Below are 23,450 nucleotides of genomic sequence, written 5' to 3'. Positions count from 1 at the left end.
AAATATGTTTCATTGCTAGTTGCCATAGATCATTATAGTATACAAAAAAATGAACTGTACAAGGAAAGTTGTACATGAGTTTTGTTTTAGGGTTGCCCAGTTACAGTACCATCTCAGCATGGATACAGTATATGCAGCAGTTTAAGAAATTCTGCTTTAATCGGAAAAAGGCATAAGCCACACTTAGAGGTACTACACTGCATCTGATCACCACAAACCCCAATGTTATTTCTTAATTTTTAATATTCGAAGCAAACCCCCCCCCCCCCCCCCCCTTCCATTTAGGTCTCTGTGCTTTTTTTGCTGAGAAATTACTTTGAAAAACACCCCCTAGCATTTTTGGCTGTGGCCATCTTGAGTATGGGCAGATGATTTATGTAGCATTTACTTCCTGGAAGCCATCTGCCCTTAGCTCAAGCATGCAGGTAGGAGAGTGTGCTTTGCTGAGAAAACCCCCTTCTCCTCTCCTTAAGACTCCTGGGATGTATCACATCATTTGCCCAGGCCTGGAAACTAGGAAGTAACTAAAGAAATTCAGAAAAAAAAAGTTTAAAATAAGTACATATGATATGCCTATTTATTTACTAATACTAGCAGCATGAGAATTAAAAATAGTCAATGTTGGTTGAGAGAGCGAGGTTCCACTATAAGTATATGTGATGCTCTGTAGAGAGTTGTCAAGGCACAAGAGCCAAACAAAGCAAGACAAACATTTTGGGATATTCCTTCCTTACTGGAGAACAGAGGAGACGTGTTATTATCTTGTTTTTCAGTATTTTCTGAGTCGCTGACCAAGAACATGCATGCAGATCAGAGGTTCTGACTTTGCTTGCAAGAGGTCAGAATTGGCAACATAGCTAGTTATGTGTATAGGATTACTAATACACATTTCTCACAGCACAAGAAGGCAACGTAAGTAGAATGATGAACTACACCATATTATAAACAAATCATCCCACTCCAGTATTATTGAATAAGTTATATGCTCCAACATTAAACTTGTAAAAAAAAAGTCAAATACTATTGAGAGCACTTAAAAGTCATATACCTAAAGTGTGAGGTGTAGGGCCTACATAATCCACCAAGGAGCGAAACCCGAAAGAGGGTGACATTAAAACATCCTGAAATTTTCCATTAAAGTGTCATTGTAAAACCGGTGATGAGGCAACACTACCCACCTTCATTATTGAATGTGTGCTTGGTTGAGTAATGCATTTGAAATCAAGTCCACAATCCAAATCAGCAACTCAAGAAAAGCAGAATCCCCACTGCATCCAACAAACTCAAAAACCAAAATGTGGGTTAAGGGTGGGGAGCCTGCAAACATGAACTGATAAGGGATCAGGAAAAACGGACTCTGAAGGATTTTACAAATGAATAGAAATTTTGTACATTTGAAAAATAGACATCTGATAAGAGCTTCACATAGTGAGACTATATAGCAATTACAGTGGATATATAAAATGAAAAAAAAAATCACACACCCCTGTAAAAATTATAGGTTTGTGAGAGGTTAAAAAAAAACTGACCACGATAAATCAATTTTTTCCACCTTTAATGTTACCTACAATAACTCACAAAAGTGAGTACACCCCTCACATTTTTGTAACTATTTTATTATATCTTTTCATGTGACAACACTGAAGAAATGACACTTTGCTACAATGTAAAGTAGTGAGTGTACAGCTTGTATAACAGTGTAAATTTGCTGTCCCTTCAAAATAACTCAACACACAGCCATTAATGTCTAAACCACTGGCAACAAAAGTGAGTAAACCCTATGTGAAAATGTCCAAATTGGGCCCAATTAGCCATTTTCCCTCCCCCAGTGTCATGTGACTCGTTAGTGTTACAAGGTCTCAGGTGTGAATGGGGAGCAGGTATGTGTTCAACATGGCACCTCATGGCAAAGAACTCTCTGAGGATCTGAAAAAAAGAATTGTTGCTCTACATAAAGATGGCCTAGGCTATAAGAAAATTGCCAAGACCCTGAAACTGAGCTGCAGCATGGTGGCCAAGACTATACAGCGGTTTAACAGTACAGGTTCGACTCAGAACAGGCCTCGCCATGGTTGACCAAAGAAGTTGAGTCATATCCAGAAGTTGTCTTTGGGAAATAGACGTATGAGTGCAGCCAGCATTGCTGCAGAGGTTGAAGGGGTGGGAGGTTAGTCTGTCAGTGCTCAGACCATATGCCACACACTGCATCAAATTGGTCTGCATGGCTGTTGTCCTAGAAGGAAGCGTCTTTTAAATATGATGCACAAGAAAGCCTGCAGTTTTCTAAAGACAAGCAGACTAAGGACATGGATTACTGGAACCATGTCCTGTGGTCTGATGAGACCAAGATAAAATTATTTTGTTCAGATGGTGTCAAGCGTGTGTGGCGGCAACCAGGTGAGGAGTACAAAGACTAGTGTGTCTTGTCTACAGTCAAGTACGGTGGTGGGAGTGTCATGGTCTGGGGCTGCATGAGTGCTGCTGGCACTGGGGAGCTACAGTTCATTGAGGGAACCATGAATGGCAACATGTACTGTGACATACTGATGCAGACCATGATCCCCTCCCATCAGAGACTGGGCCCCAGGGCAGTATTTCAACATGATAACAAACCCCAAACACACCTCTAAGAAGACCATTGCCTTGCCAAAAAAGCTGAGGGTAAAGATGATGGACTGGCCAAGCATGTCTCCAGACCTAAACCCTATTGAGCATCTGTGGGGCATCCTCAAACGGAAGGTGAAGGAGCGCAAGGTCTCTAAAATCCACCAGCTCCGTGATGTCGTCATGGAGGAGTGGAAGAGGACTCCAGGGGCAACCTGTGAAGCTCTGGTGAACTCCATGCCCGAGAGGGTTAAGGCAGTGCTGGAAAGTAATGGTGGCCACACAAAATATTGACACTTTGGGCCCAATTTTGACATTTTCACTTAGAGGTGTACTTACTTTTGTTGCCAGCGATTTAGACATTAATGGCTGTGTGTTGAGTTATTTTGAGGGGACAACAAATTTACACTGTTATACAAGCTGTACACTCACTACTTTACATTGTAGCAAAGTGTCATTTCTTCAGTGTTGTCACATGAAAAGATATAATAAAATATTTACAAAAATGTGAGGGGTGTACTCTATTTTGTGAGATACTGTATGTACAATACAAAATAAAAAAAACAAACTGAAAACGTTTAGTGGGGTAAAAAACATAAATGACTGCATAAGTGTACACACCTTCTTATAATTAGGGATGTGGCTGTTTTCAGAATTAACCAACATTTAAACTGATGTTAAATAGTGGTCACTACACACCTTCCATCAATGAACATGACTCTGATTAAGCCCATATAAAGTTCAGCTGTTATAGTGGGTTTTTTTGGACATTTACTCAGTTGCCTCTTACAGCAAAAGCTATGGTCTTCAAAGAACTTACCAAGCATCAAGTAATCTCATTGTTGGAAGTTATCAGTCAGGATAAGGGTACAAAAAATTTCCAGGGCATTAGATATACCATAGATATAGAGAAGACGGTCATCAACAAAAGGAGAAACTATGACACAACAGTGACATTACCAAAAACTGTAATTAAAAATCTGTGGGGTGACCTGAAAAGGGCTGCGCACAGGAGATTCCCTCGCAATTTGACAGACTTGGAGCACTTTTGTAAGGAAGAGTGAGCTAAGATTCTCAAGGCAAGATGTGAATAAAGACTGCATAAAGACTGAATGCTGTCATAAAATCAAAAGATGCTTCATGAAAGTATAGGGAAATGACAGCTGTGGTGTGGTTGCCCGCCGGGGAACGCAGTGCGGCAATCGGCGGCACGCTGTGCCCGGGACACGGTGCATCCCCGATCTAGGTAAAGAGCCGATGACTCAGCTCTTTACCCATGTAATCAGCTGTGTCCAATCACAGTTGATCACATGTAAATAAGGAAATGCCAGTTATCGGCTTTCTGCTCCTTACACTGACAGCGTGTGAGGTGAGGAATGCAGATCAGTGGCATTTCCTTACAGGGGAGACCTGCATAGATAAACATCAGTGATGCCTTTTAGTACCTGCTCATCAGTCCCGCCTATCTGTGCCCATCAGTGCTACATATTAGTGCCTCATCAGTGCAGCCTCATTAGCGCACATCAGTGATGGAAAAAAAATCACTTATTTACAAAATAAAACTTTTCTTTTTTTTTAATTTTCTGTCTTTTTTTTTTTTTTTTTAAGAAAATGATTATGCAGCTGTCATTGAAGGTGTGACAGAGCTGAAAACTGAAAATTGTCCTGGGCAGGAAGGGGGTAAAAGTGCCCAGAATTGCAGCGGCTAAAGGTGTGCATATTTAAGCAACCAAATTATTCACTTCAGCACCAGAAGATTTTACCCCCTTCATGACCAGGCCATGTTTTACTTTTTGGCACTGTGCTCATTTAACTGGTAATTGTGCAGTCATGCAAAGCTGTACCCAATATAAATTGATATCATATTTTTTACACAAATAGAGCTTTCTTTTTGGTATTTGATTACTACTGTTTTTTTCATTTTTATTATATAAATGAAAAAATAATCATTTTTATTTTCTGCTATAAAACATATCCAATAAAAAAGTAAAAACTATTTTTTTTCATAACATTTTTAGGCCAAAATGTATTCTGCTACATGTCTTGTAGCAGAATACCCAATAATAAAAAAAAATAACTAATAAGTGTATATTGATTGGTTTGCGTGAAAGTTATAGTGGCTACAAACTATGGTGTATACTGTAATACTATACACTGTCATTGTACTAATGACACTGGCTGGGAAGGGGCAAAGGGTTTACTGTGTGCCTAAGAATGTGTAATGTGTGCAATATGTGCTGCTTTTTACTAAAGATCTGTGTTTCTTATCCTTGCTTTGCAGGTATAAGAAAGAGACATTGTTCCCTCTGCACAAACCCCTGTGTTGATTGTACACAGCCGCTCAGCAGGTCCCAAATCATTGAATCATTGGCCAGGACCTGCTGACCGTCTCCTGCTGTGTACAGTCACAGTGGGTGTAGGCAGCGGTTGTGTGCCCTAAACATGGAGACAGGCAGCGACATACCAGTAAATTGTGGGCGGGCGGTCCACAAGTGGTTATTGAATTTTGTTCTGTTGAATTGAATTCTATTTTTCCCCTTTTAGGCCCCATTTACATTAAATGATTTAGAATTGTGGCAAAACACACAGTTGAGTGCCATTATTTTTAACCACTTAAAGAACAGGCCTATTTTTCACTCTGTGTTTATAAGGTAAAATAATTTTTTTTTTGCTAGAAAATGACTTAGAACCCCCAAACATAATATATATTTTCAGACACCCTAAAGAATAAAATGGCGGTCGTTGCAATACTTTATGTCACACCATATTTGTGCAGCGGTCTTACAAGCGCAATTTTTTTTTTTTTTTTGGAAAAAATACACTTTTTTGACTTAAAAAATAAGACAACAGTAAAGTTAGCCCAATTTTTTTTTATATTGTGAAAGAGAATGTGATGCCATGTAAACTGATACCCAACATGTCACGCTTCAAAATTGCGCCCGCTTGTGGAATGGCAACAAACTTTTGCCTTAAAAATCTCCATAGGCGCCGTTTAAAAATTTCAAACAGGTTACCAGTTTTGAGTTAGAGGAGGTCTAGGGCTAGAATTATTGCTCTTGCTCTAACGATCGCGGCGGTACCTCACATGTGTGGTTTGAACATCGTTTTCATATGCGGGCACGACTTACGTATGCGTTCACTTCACCGCGCGGGACGGGGCGCTTTAAATTTTTTTTCATTTTATTTTACTTTTTATTTTTACACTGTCCTTTTAAAAAAAAAATAAAAATTTTTTGGGTCACTTTTATTCTGATTACAAGGAATGTACACAAAAAAACATGACAGAACCTTTTAAATATGAGATCTGGGGTCAAAAAAGACCTCAGATCTCACATTTAAACTTAAAATGCAATAAAATAAATACATTTTTTTTGGGTGCTTGACGTCCCTTCCACCCTTCAATGCTATGCAGCTGAGTGGGGGGCATCTTTTCCTCAATCGGCATCCAGGCTGTGAGGGGAGCAGATGCGATCGTCTCCGCCACTACCGACATCCGAAGCGCGGCGGGAGGGGGCCTCTCCCTCCCCGATAAAAGTGATCAAGTGGCGATTCTGCCGCTGAGACCACTTTTATCTGAAAGAAGACTGCCGGCCGTTTTTAACCACTTCAGTACAGGGCATTTTTGCCCCCTTCCTGCCCAGGCCAATTTTCAGTGCTGTCACATTTTGAATGGCAATTGCGCGGTTCTGCAACACTGTACCCAAATGAAATTTTTATCATTTTTCCCCACAAATGGAGCTTTCTTTTGGTGGTATTTGATCACCTCTGCAGTTTTTATTTCTTGCGCTATAAACAAAAGAACAGTGACAAGTTTGAAAAAAAAAAAAAAAAATTTTTACTTTTTGCTATAAGAAATATCCCAATTTAAAAAAAAAACAAATATTTTTTTTCCTCAGTTTAGGCGAATATGTATTCTTCTACATATTTTTGGTAAAAAAAAAAGAAAATTGCAATAAGCGTATATTGATTGGTTTGCGCAAATGTTATAGCGTCTACAAAATAGGGGATAGATTTATGGCATTTTTATTATTATTTTTTTTTTAGTAGTAATGGCTGCGATTTTTATCATGACTGTGACATTGCGGCGGACACATCGGACACTTTTGACACTATTTTGGGACCATTCACATTTATACAGCGATCAGTGCTATAAAAATGCACTGATTACTGTATAAATGTCACTGGCAGGGAAGGGGTTAAATGTGTTACCTAGGGAGTGATTCTAACTGTAGGGGGAGGGGACCGATCGGTGTTCCTCTGTACTGGTAACACACGATCGGTCTCCTGTCCCCTGACAGCACGTGGTTCTGTGTGTTTACACACACAGATTCATGTCCCGGCTCTGTTACCGGCAATCGCGGGTGCCCGGCGGACATTGCGGCCGCCGGGCATGTGCACCGGCTTCCGAGTGACGTGGCGGGCACCCCCTAGATGGCCGGGAAGCCCAGGACGTCATATAACGCCCGCCCAGGATGGGAGATCCCTCCTGCGGACGTCATTTGACAATAGCCGGGATGTGAAGTGGTTAAAAATACCGGGGTTATGGCAGCTAGCTGCTGCCATAACAGTATTTAGCGACAAAGTAGCGACGTATAACGATAGCGGGCAGTCCTTAAGTAGTTAATAGCACCCCAAACGTGGCAGGAGCTTCTTTTAGGTGACTAACACACATAGGACTGCCCATTGAAGTGAATTTTCTTTTTAACTGAATTGTACGAATGATAATGTAGGCAACATTAAAAGGCGATTTAGCTTGGCCTGTTTTTTTACATCTGAAAAAACTGGTATTTTTTACAGGGGTGTGTAGACTTTTAATATCCACTGTAAGTTTGGCACCATTTTGCCATCCATAATGGTGACTGTACAGAAAAATAAATATTATGTATGTATTACAAGCATGTGTTTAACATAACTGAAAGAAAGAACTAAGAAAACAGAATTAAAAAATATCAGGTACCAAATGCCAGAAGTAGTGAATAAAACAGGCACTCTTTTTGTTCTGTAACAAAATAAGATTAAGAATACTTGTATGGTAGGGTTGTCCCGATACCACTTTTTTAGGACCGAGTACAAGTACCGATACTTTTTTTCAAGTACTCGCCGATACCGATTACCGATACTTTTTTTTAATGTCACGTGACAGTGTTTTTTTTTTTTTTTTTTTTTTTTAGGGGGGGGGGGGGAGTGAACGGTGTGTGTGTGTTTTTTTTTTTTTTTTTTCATTTACATTTATTATTTTTTACAATTTAATTTTTTTTTATTCTTTATTGCACTATGTGTGTGTTTTTTTTTAATCAGCCCCGTTGGGGGGCTTTGGTGAGATATCAGGGGTCTTAACAGACCTCTGATATCTCCCCCTTGAGACAGAGAAAGAGACCGAGGATAGAGATTCCCCAGTCCCTTTCTCTGCAGCCTCAGCTGCACTGAGAATGAATGGAGAGAAGACAGCGGCTCCTCTCCATTCATAAACTGAGACATCGTAATCACAGGAGATTACAATGTTTCAGTTATGTGAATAGACAGAGTCAGCTGACTCTGTCCATTCACACAGCGGAGAGACAGCAGAACGGAGGGGACAGAGGGGGACAGCGGAAAGCCGGAACGGATGGGGACAGCGGAGGGGGACAGAGCAAAGAAGGAGGACAGCGGAGGGGGTCAGAGGAACGGAGGGGGACAAAGCAACAGAGCAGGACAGCGGAGGGGGACAGAGGAACGGAGGGGGACAGAGCAAAGAAGGACGACAGCGGAGGGGGTCAGAGGAAAGGAGGGGGACAAAGCAACGGAGCAGGACAGCGGAGGGGGACAGAGGAACGGAGGGGGACAGAGCAACAGAGCAGGGCAGCGGAGGTGGACAGAGCAACGGAGCAGGACAGCGGAGGGGGACAGAGGAACGGAGGGGGACAGAGCAAAGAAGGAGGACAGCGGAGGGGGTCAGAGGAACGGAGGGGGACAGAGCAACGGAGCAGGACAGCGGAGGGGGACAGAGGAACGGAGGGGGACTAAGGGGGATGAGGTGACAGTCAGCGGTGATCGCGTGTGGGGGAGTTACAAGCACCGATCACCGCTGTATGTCACTAAAGCAGCTGAAAGCCGCGGGGGGGAAGCTTGTAACTCCCCCCCGCGCCGATCACTGCTGACAGTCAAGGTATCGGGGGAAGGATCAGGAGCATTTGCCCAAGTACAAGTACTTGGGCAAATGCTCGGTATCGGTGCCGATACTAGAATCGGTATCGGGACAACCCTATTGTATGGCATTGTACCATTTTCATTTCTCTACAGCCGGGGTAGGCAACCTTTTGAGCACAGTGCCAGCTACATAAAAAAAATGTCAACTTCACACTCTCAATCACGAAAACTAAGTTTTATAAAGTAACTGCTGTAAACAATATAAATAATTATTTGAAATGAACATTGAACTTTCAGAGATCAATGGTATGTGGTAAGTAAATAGTAACTTACCCTTATTCCAGGAGACTTGTGATGCAAGGGAAGTACAGTGAGGCTGAAATGAATATGCCGGCTGGCATAATCAACTCAGTGATATAAAGCGTGAGGTGATAGCGGTCAACCATTAAAGTTCTCTCAGATCAAGCCCAATTTCTGCATCTTCACACCTCAATTCCGCCCAAATTCCCACACCTTCATACCTTAGATTCACCCCAATTTCTGCACCTTAACATCTCAGATCAGACCCATTCCTTCACCTTTGCACCTCAGATTTGCCCCAGTACCATCAACTCAGATCAACCCCGATTCCTGCACCATCACCTCCAGTTCCTGCACCTTCTTACCTCAGATAAGCCCAACTCCTGCACTTTCTCACCTCAGATCAACCCAATTCATACACCTTATATTAGCCCCAATTTCTGCACCATCACCTCAACTGAGGCCCAATTTGTGCACCTTCACACTTCAGATCAGTCCTGATTCCTGCACTTCCACACCTCAGGTCACTCCAATTCCTTGCCCTTCCCACCTCTGATCACCCCAATTCCTGCACATTCAGATCTCAAATAATCCCACTGTAACTTCACAGCTCAGATCACCACAATTCCTGCACCTTTACACCTCAGATCAGCCCCAATTCCTGCACGATCACATTTCAGATCACCCTAGTTTCTGCACCTTCACACCTAAGATCGGTTCCAGTTTTTGCAACTTTAAATTATTAGTTCTCAAAAGCAGGTTAAATACCAGTCCAAAATGAGAGCAGGCAGCCTGGGGTGTCTAACCTAACACCAGCGCCAGATCTAGCCTGTCTGATGTGGGGGTGAAGTAAACATTATCAGGGAGGCAGAGGATCTGAGGTCTGCAGGGTAAAGTAGAAAGGAGTAAGCAAGGCAGAGAAAAGGCCAGCAGGGCAGTGGATAAGGGTCAGCAGGGCATAGGACAAGGGTCAGCAAGATGGAGGACAGGGCCAGTAGGACAGATGATGGTCTCAACAGGGTAGAGGAGAGGGATAAGCAACGAAGAGGACAGGGGGCAGCAGGGCAGAGGATGAGTTAAGCAGGGCAGTGTACAGGGATCAATAGGGACTAGGACAAGGGTTAGCAAGGCAGAGGACTGGGCTGAGCAAGGAGAAGAACAGGGACCAACAGGGCAGATGAAGGGGGTCAACAGGGTGGAAGACAGGGATAAGCAGGGAAGAGGAATGTGAGGTCAGTGGAGCAATGTTCAGGGGTCAGCAGGGCAGAAAACAAGGCCTAGCAGGGTGGAGGACAGGGGGCCAGCAGGGCAGAGGATGGGTTAAGCAGGACAGCGTACAGGGATCAGTAGGAAACAAAAGAAGGGTTAGCAGGGCAGATAATAGGGTCAAAAGGGCAGTGTACAAGGGCCAGCAGGGTAGTGTACAGGGGTTAGGAGTCAGCAGGACAAAGAAGAGGGGTCAATAGGGTAGAGGTCATGGGCAAGCAGGGCAGAGGATGGGGTCAGGAGGGCATAGGACAATGATCAGCAGGACAATGTGTAGGGTTCAGCAGATTGGAGAAAAGGGGCCAGTGTATAGCGGTCAGCAGCGCTCCATGTCACCACACAGCACATATCTGAGATCAGATTTTCTTACACACAGCCTCCGCCTGCACAGTGTGTAGCTGGCTACTGCAGCTGTGCTGCTGTTCTGATCTGGGCTTTCACAGGTCAGAACAGCAACAACAGGCAGCTGCAGCCTGTCTGTAAGACAATCTGATCTCAAATATATGCTGTGTGGAGACAAAGCTCTCCTGCATGTCCTTTGCCCAGCCTGTGTGCACTGCAGGATGAGAGGAGGAACTCACTGAGCTGGCACAGCATCTATGGAGGGGGATGGGCAGACACATCACACACTAGATCTGGTCATGCTGCACACCGTTCAATGCAAGCAAAAAGACATGAGATGGGAGGGATTGGAGGCGGGCGGGAAATAGCCATGTTCCCATCTGAGAGCCACAGCTTTGTTGATCTGTGTGGAGGTGCGAGTCCCATGCTTCCTACACATGCAGTCATAATAAAGACTGCGTGCCAGGGGTCGCTGACCCCTGCACTACAGTAGGATTATTGTGCATGATTATCCTAGTGCTCCACCAGGCAGCAATGCTGTAGCTTATGATCAGCTGAAAGGTTACTGCTAGAACACTGCAGACAGATATGCAGCCTCATGAACAATGCTCAGTGTTTGCTATTGACATATGACTCAATTCCAAATTCTTAATTGCAAATGATCTTTTGCCCCCATTCACAGGATTTTACAGGTCAGTACGCCAGCAGCCAGTAGAATTTGGGGACATAGGAGGTCGGACACACATCAGCTATGTCCATTGGTATGAATGTGGAATAGCAATACCTGGAAAGTGGTAAGAAGGCTTCCACGACAAATTCATGGACTCACTACAACTTCCATCATCGTTTCTATAGAGAATGCGCTAGCTTCAGTCTACTCATTACCTTCGTGTCTACTAATGTAAAATATGTACGAAATCTTTCAAGCAATTGATTTTATTATGGAGATAACAGACTGCTTCCATATTTATCAAGATTAATACTAAGGATATTGTTTTCATAGGATAAAATCTCGGGAAGCTGGCTCCCTGGTTTTGGTATTTTAAGAAGAGCAGTGTATGTTATTTATCACAGTGTTGTAAGAAATATTTTGATGCAAATTTCTATTCAATATACAGTATTCTTGAAATAACTAAGTTTAATTGAGAACTCTCTATACACGGTAATCTTCATCTAGCTTCATCATGATTTAATTTATTTTACTGAAAAAAAAAAAATGTGGTTTGCAATTTACCACACAATGAGGACCTTATTCCTTTTACTGTATTTCATGAAAACAATATTTAAACATTGATTTTATAACCAGCACTGGGGGATATACCTAGTAACTGGATGTTTTGGAATGGGTATGAAAATCCATTAAATATATGCAGGAAACATTGAAACTGAGCTGGAGAGTATACTAATACAGCAGATGTTTCCATTGCTGTAAATATGTCAGTCATTAAACGTCTCCCTCTGAGCCATACCCACATTGTGGATACAGTAAATGGACCGAGGATTCATTCTAATGAGGCAGGTACTTAATTGTGTTCATTCTTTGGTGCAAGGTTCCATTTCCTTTTTTCTGGCAAAATTTTATTTTAAAATTAACATAAGCATGTGATTTATATAAATAGATGTGTAATTAACTTTCTACAGAATGTACAGTATATCCAATACATCTTTATTTCAAAAAGCTTCAAGGTTTTGTATCTGAGAAAAGCCTTATATGAACTCTACAATAAAGACATTATTTTGTTTTTTATCATTAGTATTACATTTTATTGTGTGGCACCTACATTGCAAATGTGCTGTTTAAGGCAAAGTTCCACCTAAAAATGGAACTTCCGCTTTTCTGGTCCCCCCCCCCTGCAGTGGCACCTTTCGGGGGGGGAGGGGGGGGGGCAGATACCGGTCTAATACAGGTATTTTGCTCCCATTTCTGGGCATAGATACCCGAGCCACCCGCAGGTATCTACGCCACTTCCGGCGCCTTCTCCATCCCCCCCCCTGCTGTCTTCTGGGAGACACACAGGTCCCAGAAGACAGCAGGGACCAGTGGGATAGCGCAGAGCGAGTCGCGCATGCGCAGTAGGGAACCAGGAAGTGATGCCGCAAGGCTTCACTTGCTGATTCCCTTACCGAAAATGGCGGCGGCAGCACCCGACAGCCAAGGGATAGATCGGCTTTGGGTGCAGACATCGTGGGCGCCCTGGACAGGTAAGTGTCCTTATTTTAAAAGTCAGCAGCTGCAGTATTTGTAGCTGCTGACAAAAAAAAAAAAAAAAAAAAAAAATTGATGGACCTCCGCTTTAAATGAAAACAAAATCAAAATATGCATTGGAAGAGGGACTCTATTTTGCACCTTTATTTGTAGAAGACAGCAGTATGACATTAGTTGTAGAAAATATAACCATTTAAAAATACCATTCCTCATTTTTAAGCTTAGAAAAAAGGTAACCTAACTGCAATGACTACAACAGCCACATTTAACATTACTAAAAAGACAGACAGATTTATATATCTATCTTTCGATAAAAATGATGCAACACATGCAAACTTTTTCCAGGTTGTCAGATTTTCAGATTTGCTGGCAGCTTTGCTTTAAAACTAAAACAAAAAAAGCAACACTGACTGATCACGTGATGGCGGGCATTCCCTTCTTTGTAGCACATTAGGAGGAACTATATGAAAAAGTTTAATAAAAATCCATGCAGGGTATAAAACTGACCTAGATGGCTGTTCTTTCCTCAACAAAAGTAGGGTTACACTTTAAATGGCAGAAGTTTTCCGAGCATTTATGAACACCTGTAGTTTAACCATTTCTAAAAAAAAAAAATTGCAGTGACTATCCAGACAAATGACAGTACAGTTTTGTATTTTGTTGTACGCTCAGCACAAACACCAAAAAGAGTAGAAATAAGAGGGATATATGTTAGCTGGTTATGAATTCACACAAAAAAAGAAAGGAGTTTTAATATTTTATTAGGTTTTGGTGACTGTTAGATTCGGTACATAATATCTACTTTTTTACTTCAAAAACAGATCTAAAAGGACACATCAGAATGTTAAAAACAAATAAGTGGGATTTAGCATGTTTTCACATGTTTGACAAAGTTGGCTAATGTGTCAAACGCATCACTGGTTTGGGACTTTAATTTTAACTAGTGAGCAAATACAATCAGAAGCAAGAAAATAATCATTTGGTCTCTTCCTCCAGTAAAGTTGCACAACAGCAGAAAATGTTTTTATACTGCTGTGTGACGTTTCATTACAAGTTTGTAAGCATAATATTGAAGTTTGTTTGGATGGAAACAGATCTAGCAGCCAAAGTAATGATACTTTATCGGTAACCAGGACCAGGCTGGGCATAGCCCTGGCCAAACGGAGGGCGATTACGAGCATATGGATTAGGCACACTTGGAGGGGGAGTTACAGTACTACCAGGTGAAGAGGTAAATCCTGCCCTAGGCTGATAGCTACCTGGCTGGCTGGGCGCTATTCCAGGCTGGGAAGCTGGGGGGACATTGTAGTTAGCAGGCTGAGAAGCTTGTGTAGTGTAAGTCTGTGGCGGGTAAGAGCCAGCAGGGTACTGCTGAGGAGCTTGTGATGGCAGTTGTTGTGCCTGGCCTTGAAAGTTAGGTGCAGGAGCTTGGGCGGCTTGCTGATTGTAACCAGGAAACTGCTGTGGTGCCTGTGGGGTTGTTTGCTGACTGTAGCCTAGAAGACAAGACAAAAAGGATTTAGTCACTGAATACTTTCACACATGTTTAAGAGTTTTCTTCTGGAAGTACATTGGTTACAGTAAGCTTCACTGGGAGTGTCACGCCTCTCAGTACATAATAAAAAACTTAATTTCATTGCTCTAGAGCCTTACAAATGGTTGCCTGGAATCTCTAAATCTTATGTTCACAAGCTACTGTTCTCAAGGTGAAAATGAATGTCACATGTCAGACTGTCTTACCGGGATACTGCATTCCATACTGCTGCTGCTGGGGCTGAGCTGCAGGCTGCGGCTGACCTTGAGCTGTTGGATATCCAGGCTGTTGAGGATACTGCTGATAAATCTGGCCTGTAAACAAAGCAAATTGTTTTATTTTATTCTGAAACATATCTACTTGTCATAGAACCTACAGCCACATTTATGCAGACAACAGGGACTAAAATAAAAAATAAGGAGGCAAGCCTTAAGAACTTTTATGTTAAAAAGACAAAAAACAAAAAAAGGTTTTAAATGCATGAAATACAGCTATAGATTAGGCTGTCCTAACATGTCAATTCTCTTTTTCCAATACAATTATATGCAATATTATAAAAAAAAAAAAAAAATCTATTGAAAAAAAAAACGAAAAACACACACACAGGGCTGTCTGAGGAAGAGAACAACTTGGGAATTAGACTTACGAGAGGCAACCACAAAATGCAAACAAGAATATTTTCCCGAGCATGGAAATGGAGACCGATAAGAGAAATGAATGGGGGAGAGGACAGGAATAAGATTCATTGTTCGCCTGTGTAGGAGGCTGTGCAGCAGTAGGTGTGTCTCTCAAGAGACTAGTACGCACTCAATGAGTTCACTATAGACTGCATGTCAAGTCGTCCTAAAATTGAGGCAGTCAATACTTTTGAAACCCTCCTGCTTAAAATATCAGCACTCCTTGTTTTCTGCCACTGCACTACAAAATTTCGGTTATGGTCCATGAACACTGCCAGGGAAGAGGCGAAGCATTTACAGCTGACAGTCCCTGCCAGTTCCAGAGGTCATGATAACCTCTGACACAGATAAGACATAGGGGCAGAGAATTCTGCCTTGGATGGGCCACATGGTGAACTTCTGTGAGAGCCTGAGTCGGGGGCTGGAGTGGTATTGAACTTTGCTCCAGAACATAAAAACTGCTAACAACCAAAGAGAAACTTGGAGTTTTCTCAAGGCCTGCAACGGACTCACTGCTGACTGTCCCATATACTTCTGCTCCTAAGCGTCTGTAATCCGCCATTAGTGAGAGTCTTAAACTGTGGGGTGCTTACGGAATAGACGCGGATAGAGTATGTCTCAAAAGGAGGAACCACAATAACCCAGGCGAGTTCCAATGACTGTCTCGGAGGTATCCAGCAACAGACGAGACAGCAAAAAAAAAAAAAAATCAGCCTGCATTTGTTGACAGAAGACAGTGGCCAGAGGTACACAGTTAGAAGTCTTGTAAGTAATACATATCACTAAGCAGAGAGGAATTTCCAGTAGAAAGTTGTCAAAAGACTGCCAAATTTAAATAGGTAAACACTATGACAATGTTACTTATTAGATCAATAGTGAGAGACAATAGAAGCTAGGGGGAAAAACAAAAAAACACAAAGTATAGATCCCACCATAACCTGTGCCTTCTAAACTGCTTGTGTGCCTTGTAAGATAAGGATGTAGTAAATACAACATATCTGTCAATACTTATAGCCAGGGACCGGTAGGTAAATGTACAAGGAAACCCTGTCCTACCTTGTTGATGTAAAGAGGTCTGCAGGGTCTGGGCGTCATAAGAATGGATCAAGGCCCTGGATCTGTATGGCACCCTGTAGCTAATTACACTCATTTCTCCACATGCCAAGGAGAGTGCCAACACAAGATCCAGTGCCCAAAGCAAATATTAGAGGTTGGACCTGCTACTGCAAGTAAAGGGTAACTGATCACTGAAATGGCTAGTAAGCAGTCAGAGCTAGATAGAAGAGTCAGTCAAATTATGGGTTTAAAAATCTTGTAAAAAATAGTGAGAAATTCTGCCCCAAAAAAGGAGGTGGTGTTCATCGACTAAGGACACTGGCAAAATACCACGTCTATGAATAGATATCTGTGTCCTGTATTTCAAGATATGGAATTGACAAGTACATCAAAAATTCCTATTTTTATGTAATCAGCATTGGCCTTGACTACCATTTAAAATTTGAATTCAGATAGATTCATCTGCTTTTATGCTACGGCATATAAAATCCATGGTTTATGAATCGATTCCTATGTCCCGTACTGTGTGATAAAAACCAAGCAGTTTTTTCTAGACATAAAGGCATGCAGATCTACATGACTGACATGCAGAAACAAAAGCATGCCAAGTACAATACATGACCTGACCTTCAATCTGACCTGGCTGCTGAGATCCTGGGTAAGGCTGTTGAGGTTGAACTCCTGGTGGATGAGCTGAGGAGGAGGAGGCAATGCTATCCGGAGTGCTGGACCGTTCTTCTACTGGAGCACTGGGAGGTCCTACAAGCAACAATATAAAAACAAAATGTCAACAATTACAATTATTGCTAACGACATACACCACAACAATAAATTACAGATTACCTTGCGTATCACATGGCGTTTACCGTGTGTGCCAAATGCTAATGTTCAGCTAGTGCTCTCGTACAAACAAGAGCATTTTCATTAATAGTGTATAAACTGGCATTCAGAATTTCAGGGAGCAGCTAAACATAAAAACGCCTATTTCAGTTCTAAGAAATAAAGGAAACTAATTTATCCTTCTAACTGTAAAGTTATTATCTGATAACAAACGCTTGGTACTGCAAGACCGTTTCCTATAAATGTGTCATGATAGTCTCCCCCTAATTTCCTCAAGAACATTTTGAAAGATGCTTTAGTATAAACGGTTACACTTTTTTTTTTTTTTTTAACCTAAATGTTGACGTCTCAGTTGTATGGGTAGATTATTAAACTTGCTTTTTTGGCTTCTAATTCTTAATATCGTATACTATTCATGACAAATTGACGGGTCACACATTTGCGGCATGCAGTACTTGCTGCCAAAAGTTAAACTAGCCTTAAACTGTTCTTGTGAAAACATACCAGTAACCTGGTCCTCAGTCAGTCCGAAAGCTGACATGACATTTTTGTTGATCTCATCTGGATTCTTCAGAGGATCAAACGCAGACATGCTAGCAGCCATGACTTGTGTGGACGGCTTAACTGAGGAGTCAGGAGCAGCAGGCTTCTCTTCTCGACCATCCACAGTCTCTACATTAGCAAAAAAGAACCCCTCTAAGTTTACTCTCATGCTACAGCATATAAAATCCATGGTCCAAATCCATATAAAATCCAAAGACATACAAAGTGAAATGGACGTACCTGCATTTGGTAGACCGGTTGGGATTCCAGGTTCTACAGGGGGTTCTAAACAATCTAGTAGACGGTTGACTTTGTTACGCAGTTCTATCAATTCTCGGCGTAAATGCTTTACTTGACTGGACTCGAGTGGCCGTGGCTGTCCATTAACTGTTGATAAACAGAATTGCATTAGAGCTAAAATAATAATATAATATAATATTATATATATATATATATATATATATATATACATATATATATATATCAAAAGTAAAACATGTAATATGTTACAAGTTAGAGAACACATTTCAAATAAAGTTCACATTAGCCCATCAATTATTCTAAACATTTAATGGCCAAGTTCACCTTTTGAAACGTTACATGTTCCAATCACAGAGTGGAACATGTTCCAGCTTCTACCGACAGTTTCACCAATCCCCCCCCTCATCAGCATGACAGCAGGCAGGGGATCCTCTCCCTGCAATGCATTCCAGGCTCCAGGAGAAAAAAAAAAAAAAATAAATGCATTTTTTTCCCCTGCAAAAATATGTGCATTTATTAATGTTTTTCTTGAAAGGTGACCTTATCCCTTAAAACAATGCTCTAGCCCTGTGCTTCTTCCCATTTTTTTTATCATTGGGATGTTTTTGTGAAGTTTTTCCCTTGTAGACTGACAGAACTTAATATATTTATAAAAATGATTTTTTTTTTTTTTTTTTTTACAAAAGTTAGAAAGCCCTGCCCAAGACCTGGCACCACGTGGTGTATGTGATAGCAGGCATCCTTTGGTACCCGGTTGCAAGCAAGACTTTAGTTTAAAAGGGCTTACAAGTTTAACATTAAAGCAGGCATGCTCAACCTGTGGGCTACACACTCCAAACTATGGCAACCCACACAGCCTCCTTCGGGTGCATGTTGCTCTATTGAATGATTGGTGGTCCTCCATAAGCCCAGCGGCTGTCATACACAAACTGCCAACTCCCTGCTCTTCTTTCTTTCCTAACACACAGACAGCGTGGGGCGAGGAGTCTTTATTGGAGTGGAATACATCTAGCGACATCCATACAGGGGTTCTGAAGATGGATTCTCAATGTTGTGTGATGAGCTTGGTGTCATTCCAGGAGCAGGTGAGTACATTGTGTCATTTTAGCTTTGCTTAATAAAAGAAGAAGTTTATTGCACTACTAGCGGACGCACTGCTCTGGTCTGTTTTTTGTTTAGACTGTCCACAGGCCTGGTTTTGGCAATTCAAGGGGTGGCTGCAAAGACCATGATATAGTGAAGGCTGAAACGTTGTTTCAGAACTTTTTTGGCTGGTCACACCTGAGCGTGAGAGTAGCGATTTGGTTAAAAAAAAAAAAAAAGTAATTTTTGTGATAGTGATTAAAAAACAGTGGGTAAATATCCAACAGGGATTGGTCCAACAATTGGGGGGTGGGGGTGGGGGGGTGGGGGATGAAGCTCTGGTGGGGTCTACACCAGTAGAAAAATAGACAATAGACAAGAGGCCAAAGAGATTGGAGCATAAAATGTGTGTAATGTCTAACGAAACGTCCCACACTCCGCTTGAGTGCTTTCGTCATATACTGCAAACCGCTAAAAACGAATAACAAGGCAGTACTCGTTTGGTTGCTCAACATGAACTGTTTATTGAAAACACAGGTAATATGTGGGACATCCCCTCACCTATGCATTCTGGGCGGGGCAGACTGTCCAATCAGCAGCAGGGAAAGCTGGAGGAATTCCCCCCCCCCCCCCACACAGAAAACACACTTACACACCCCATAATATCCAAGGCAGACAGACACCATTATTTTCCAGCACTGTCTTAACCCTCTTGGGCATGGAGTTGAGCAGAGCTTCACAGGTTGCCACTGGAGTCCTCTTCCACTCCTCCATGACGACATCACGGAGCTGGTGGATGTTAGAGATCTTGCGCTCCTCCACCTTCCGTTTGAGGACGCCCCACAGATGCTCAATAGGGTTTAGGTCTGGAGACATGCTTGGCCAGTACGTCACCTTTACCCTCAGCTTCTTTAGCAAGGCAGTGGTCGTCTTGGAGGCGTATTTGGGGTCGTTATGTTGGAATACTGCCCTGCAGCCCAGTCTCTGAAGGGAGGGGGATCGTGCTAGGCTTCAGTATGTCACAGTACATGTTGGCATTCATGGTTTCCTCAATGAACTGTCCTATTTTCTTATACGCACAGGGATGGAGACTTAGCGTCTCATCTAAAGTCCCAATCTTCTTTTTTATTTTTATCCTATTGATCCGATACAGGGATGGAGGTGCGCTCTGAGACCCGGGGGTAGTCATAAAACTGTATATGTGTTGTCATTATAATCTTCATGGGACTATTACTGCATGATTATGTCACTGTGTTATTTTCATATTTATTGTCACCTAATGGTTCATGTTCTTGGATTATTCCTTTGGCCTCATTTGCCCCCCTCATTCTAAGTCCCTATTTTCCTGTTTGATGCTAGTGTAGGGATGGAGACCTAGAGTCTCATTTAAAGTCCCCACTTCATTTATTTACTCGATATAGCGATGGAGGTCGGGCTTGATTCCATCTGGAAGCTCTAATACGACGGTACTTACCCTACAAGGCATTTGCCTTGAACCCTTAGGTTTCCTCCCCCCATATTAGGGGGTTTGCTTAAGATTATTACAATATTTTTGTATTGTTCCCATGTGTGTTTATTTACATATTCTGTTTTTTTTTTTTTTTTCTCATACTTTTTCCATTCTTTCTAGCTCCCTCCCTCCATATTGGAGCGATCATGTGGTATGTGTCCCCATAGAGCCTGCTTGTGGTCGGCTGCCCTCTGTTCAGTGTCCGGGAGCTGCGAGGCACACCTGGGATCCCTCCCCTTTCCCCCCTCGTCCGCTACGGCGGGTGCAGGTGTTTGGGGCGGGTTTTCCCATTGTGCGTCGGCATCACGCCTCCTCGTCATGCGCATGACCTCTGCGTGAGCGTCCCGGCGCTGACGTTGTGTTTTTCCCTTCTTGTGCGGACGCGTGGTAGGGCGACCTCTCCAGCAGCTGTGAGCGGCGGTGGCCGCTGCGTTGGTAGAGGTTTCCCGCCAGTCTTTGTCTGCACCACGTGATGCTGGGGGGAGTTTCTTTGATTGGGGCGGGGATTGGTTATATAGATAGGACCCATACAGTTGTTTTAGTCTGCTCTTACACGATACGTCCGTCACTGGGTCAGACATGTTTGGCTACTCTACACCACCCTTAGGTAAGAGGGACAGTTTTTAGATTACTATACACCTCTCTGCTATTAGGGGCTCCAGCTTTATATGGGGCTATATTTGACATATATTACTCTTTTTACCCCAGCTATGTATGTGGCCCTCTTTACCTCCCGGCTTCCTTCTCTAAGCTCCTCCCTCAGCTCCCGGACCTGAGTTATTGGGTGGCCAGCTGCCTGTGGACCTCTTGGAGTTCGCATTCCTGTAACATGTGAGTTTCTATGGGGGCTTAGTGGCTGCTAGTCTCCTTTTTATGTTCATTTTGCTCTTAGTGCATTTTTTGCACCTTATCCAGTCTTCCATCATATCATCCCCCTTTTTTTTCTTCCCTTTTAGATTTTGGTGCTATATTGCCCCTGAAGAGTGTTTGATACACGAAACGCGTCGGGCCTACGACAAGCACCATATTAATTATAGACTTTATTAGGTCCATATATCTATAAGCTTTTATGTTTATTTTGCGACCTTATGCTACTGCTATAAATCAATTTTTCTCAGTTGTTTTATCCTGTACCATTTGGGGGCTGTTCATTATGTTCCCCATCCAACAGGCAAGATGGGATTGTTACATGATTGGATATTATTATCTTTTTTGTAATTTATTTGTGTCCAATTGTTATTATGTATCAATAAATGTTTTGTGCAATTGTGATTGTCCCTCTGGTCTCATTGGCCCACCTCACTCAAAGTCCCAACCTCCTATTTTCTTATACGCACAGGGATGGAGACTTAGCGTCTCATCTAAAGTCCCAATCTTCTTTTTTATTTTTATCCTATTGATCCTCAATGAACTGTAGCTCCCCAGTCCCGGCAGCACTCATGCAGCTCCAGACCATGACACTCCCACAACCATGCTTGACTTGCTGCAAGACACACTTGTCTTTGTTCTCCTCACCTGGTTGCCGCCACTCACGCTTGACACCATCTGAACCAAATATGTTTATCTTGGTCTCATCAGACCACAGGACATGGTTCCATGTCCTTAGTCTGCTTGTCTTCAGCAAACAGGCTTTCTTGTGCATCAACTTTAGAAGAGGCTTCCTTCTGGGACGACAGCCATGCAGACCAATTTGATGCAGTGTGCGGCATATGGTCTGAACACTGACAGGCTGACCCACCCCACCCCTTCAACCTCTGCAGCAATGCTGGCAGCACTCATACGTCCATTTCCCAAAGACAACCCCTGGATATGACGCTGAGCATGTGCACTCAACTTCTTTGGTCAACCATGGCGAGGCCTGTTCTGTGTGGAAAATTTACACTGTTATACAAGCTGTACACTCCCTACTATACATTGTAGCAAACTGTCATTTCTTTATCGTACATCACGGGACACAGAGCCACAGTAATAACTGTATGGGATATATGGCACCTTCAGGTGGTGGACACTGGCACACCCTAAACAGGAAGTTAAATTCCCCATATAACCCCTCCCCTTACCAGGAGTACCTCAGTTTTTTCGCCAGTGTCTTAGGTGTTAGTCACAAGTAAAGATGTGCTGTGCTGAGCTCCGCTGGAATATTCCTTACTGGGGCAAGCCATGCAACGGGATCCATTCAAAGTGTCTTTTCCAGGCCGAATTGAATGGTACCCAGGCCTCGTGTCCGAAGAAACTAGGTTTTGCCTGCAACGCTTCTCTTTTTAGAGAGCTGGACCCCGGATCCAGTATTTGTTTTTTTCAGCCATATTCCTGGCGGGGTGCTTTTTACAGGCCCAGGGCTGTGGATCCCCCGATTAATATAAAAAAAAAAAAAAAAAAAAAAAAAAAAAGGGGCCCCCGGTCCTTGAAGGTTTTCTAAACGGAGCCCACCGTGAGAGGTGAAGAAAGATTGGGTCTGTTACCACAGAACCCTGCAGCTGGATAAGGCAAGGGAGATTCCTAAGGAATTTTTCTAATTCTTGTGGGTATTCTCCTTTAAAGCGGGGTTCCACCCAAATTTTGAACATTATCTCTATGCATTCTCTTCCTTGCCTAGATGCTGACATGCTGTGTAAAAAAATTTAAATCGCCGTAATTACCTTTTTTTTCTAATCTTCTTAGCACTTCCTGGTTTTCCTCCCATGGGAATAGGCGTGTTTCTAGCTTCTCCCAGACCTCCCACAGTCCCCTGGGAGCTAGTCTCCGGCTTCCCAGCATGCATTGTGCAACAGTGTCATCACATCTCGGTGAATGCTGGGAGCACAGCAACACCATCCCATACTAAGGAGGATAGTCAGAGTGAGCCATCAGGGGGGCTGCAATTGCTTCCGACACTTCAGCCCCGTCTATATAACTGAGCAGGTTTTCTCCTCAGCTATGAGTGGCTTAGAGGAAAGATTAGTGACTTTAATCACATTTTCACATAGTGGAAGAAAATGCATTAGGTCCCCTTCTACCACCCAGGATCCCCAAACGGAGGAACTGTGTGAGGGGGAATATGAATCCCCCTCAAGGGGCCGTGAACAGGCTGATGATTCCTCTTCCGAGGAATCAAGTGGGGAA

General features: G+C 42.7%; 2 protein-coding genes across 55 annotated transcripts in view; one reads left to right on the top strand and one right to left on the bottom strand.

Moving 5' to 3' along the window:
• The window catches only part of ABI3BP (ABI family member 3 binding protein), a 496,221-nt gene extending 483,836 nt beyond the window's left edge, over positions 1 to 12,385 (top strand). For all 50 annotated transcript variants that reach the window (XM_073614901.1, XM_073614909.1, XM_073614887.1 and 47 more), the window contains one exon: positions 11,321 to 12,385. In XM_073614901.1, the coding sequence (XP_073471002.1) occupies positions 11,321 to 11,436 (116 nt within the window). In that variant the 3' untranslated portion in view covers positions 11,437 to 12,385. The remainder of the gene's footprint in view (positions 1 to 11,320) is intronic.
• A 1,204-nt stretch (positions 12,386 to 13,589) lies between these two features.
• TFG (trafficking from ER to golgi regulator) overlaps positions 13,590 to 23,450 on the bottom strand; it is a 63,915-nt gene continuing 54,054 nt past the window's right edge. For 2 of the 5 annotated variants that reach the window (XM_073614880.1, XM_073614878.1), the window contains 5 exons: positions 17,735 to 17,881; positions 17,456 to 17,623; positions 16,739 to 16,870; positions 14,585 to 14,692; positions 13,590 to 14,340 (listed from right to left, as the gene is read on the bottom strand). In XM_073614880.1, the coding sequence (XP_073470981.1) occupies positions 13,964 to 14,340; positions 14,585 to 14,692; positions 16,739 to 16,870; positions 17,456 to 17,623; positions 17,735 to 17,881 (932 nt within the window). In that variant the 3' untranslated portion in view covers positions 13,590 to 13,963. The remainder of the gene's footprint in view (positions 14,341 to 14,584; positions 14,693 to 16,738; positions 16,871 to 17,455; positions 17,624 to 17,734; positions 17,882 to 23,450) is intronic. The other 3 variants (XM_073614879.1, XM_073614881.1, XM_073614882.1) reach the window with 3 other exon arrangements.

This window comes from Aquarana catesbeiana, linkage group LG02 (genome assembly GCF_042186555.1).
Source record: "Aquarana catesbeiana isolate 2022-GZ linkage group LG02, ASM4218655v1, whole genome shotgun sequence".
Classification (NCBI taxonomy): Eukaryota; Metazoa; Chordata; class Amphibia; order Anura; family Ranidae; genus Aquarana; species Aquarana catesbeiana.
This window is presented reverse-complemented; position numbering and strand designations above follow the sequence as displayed.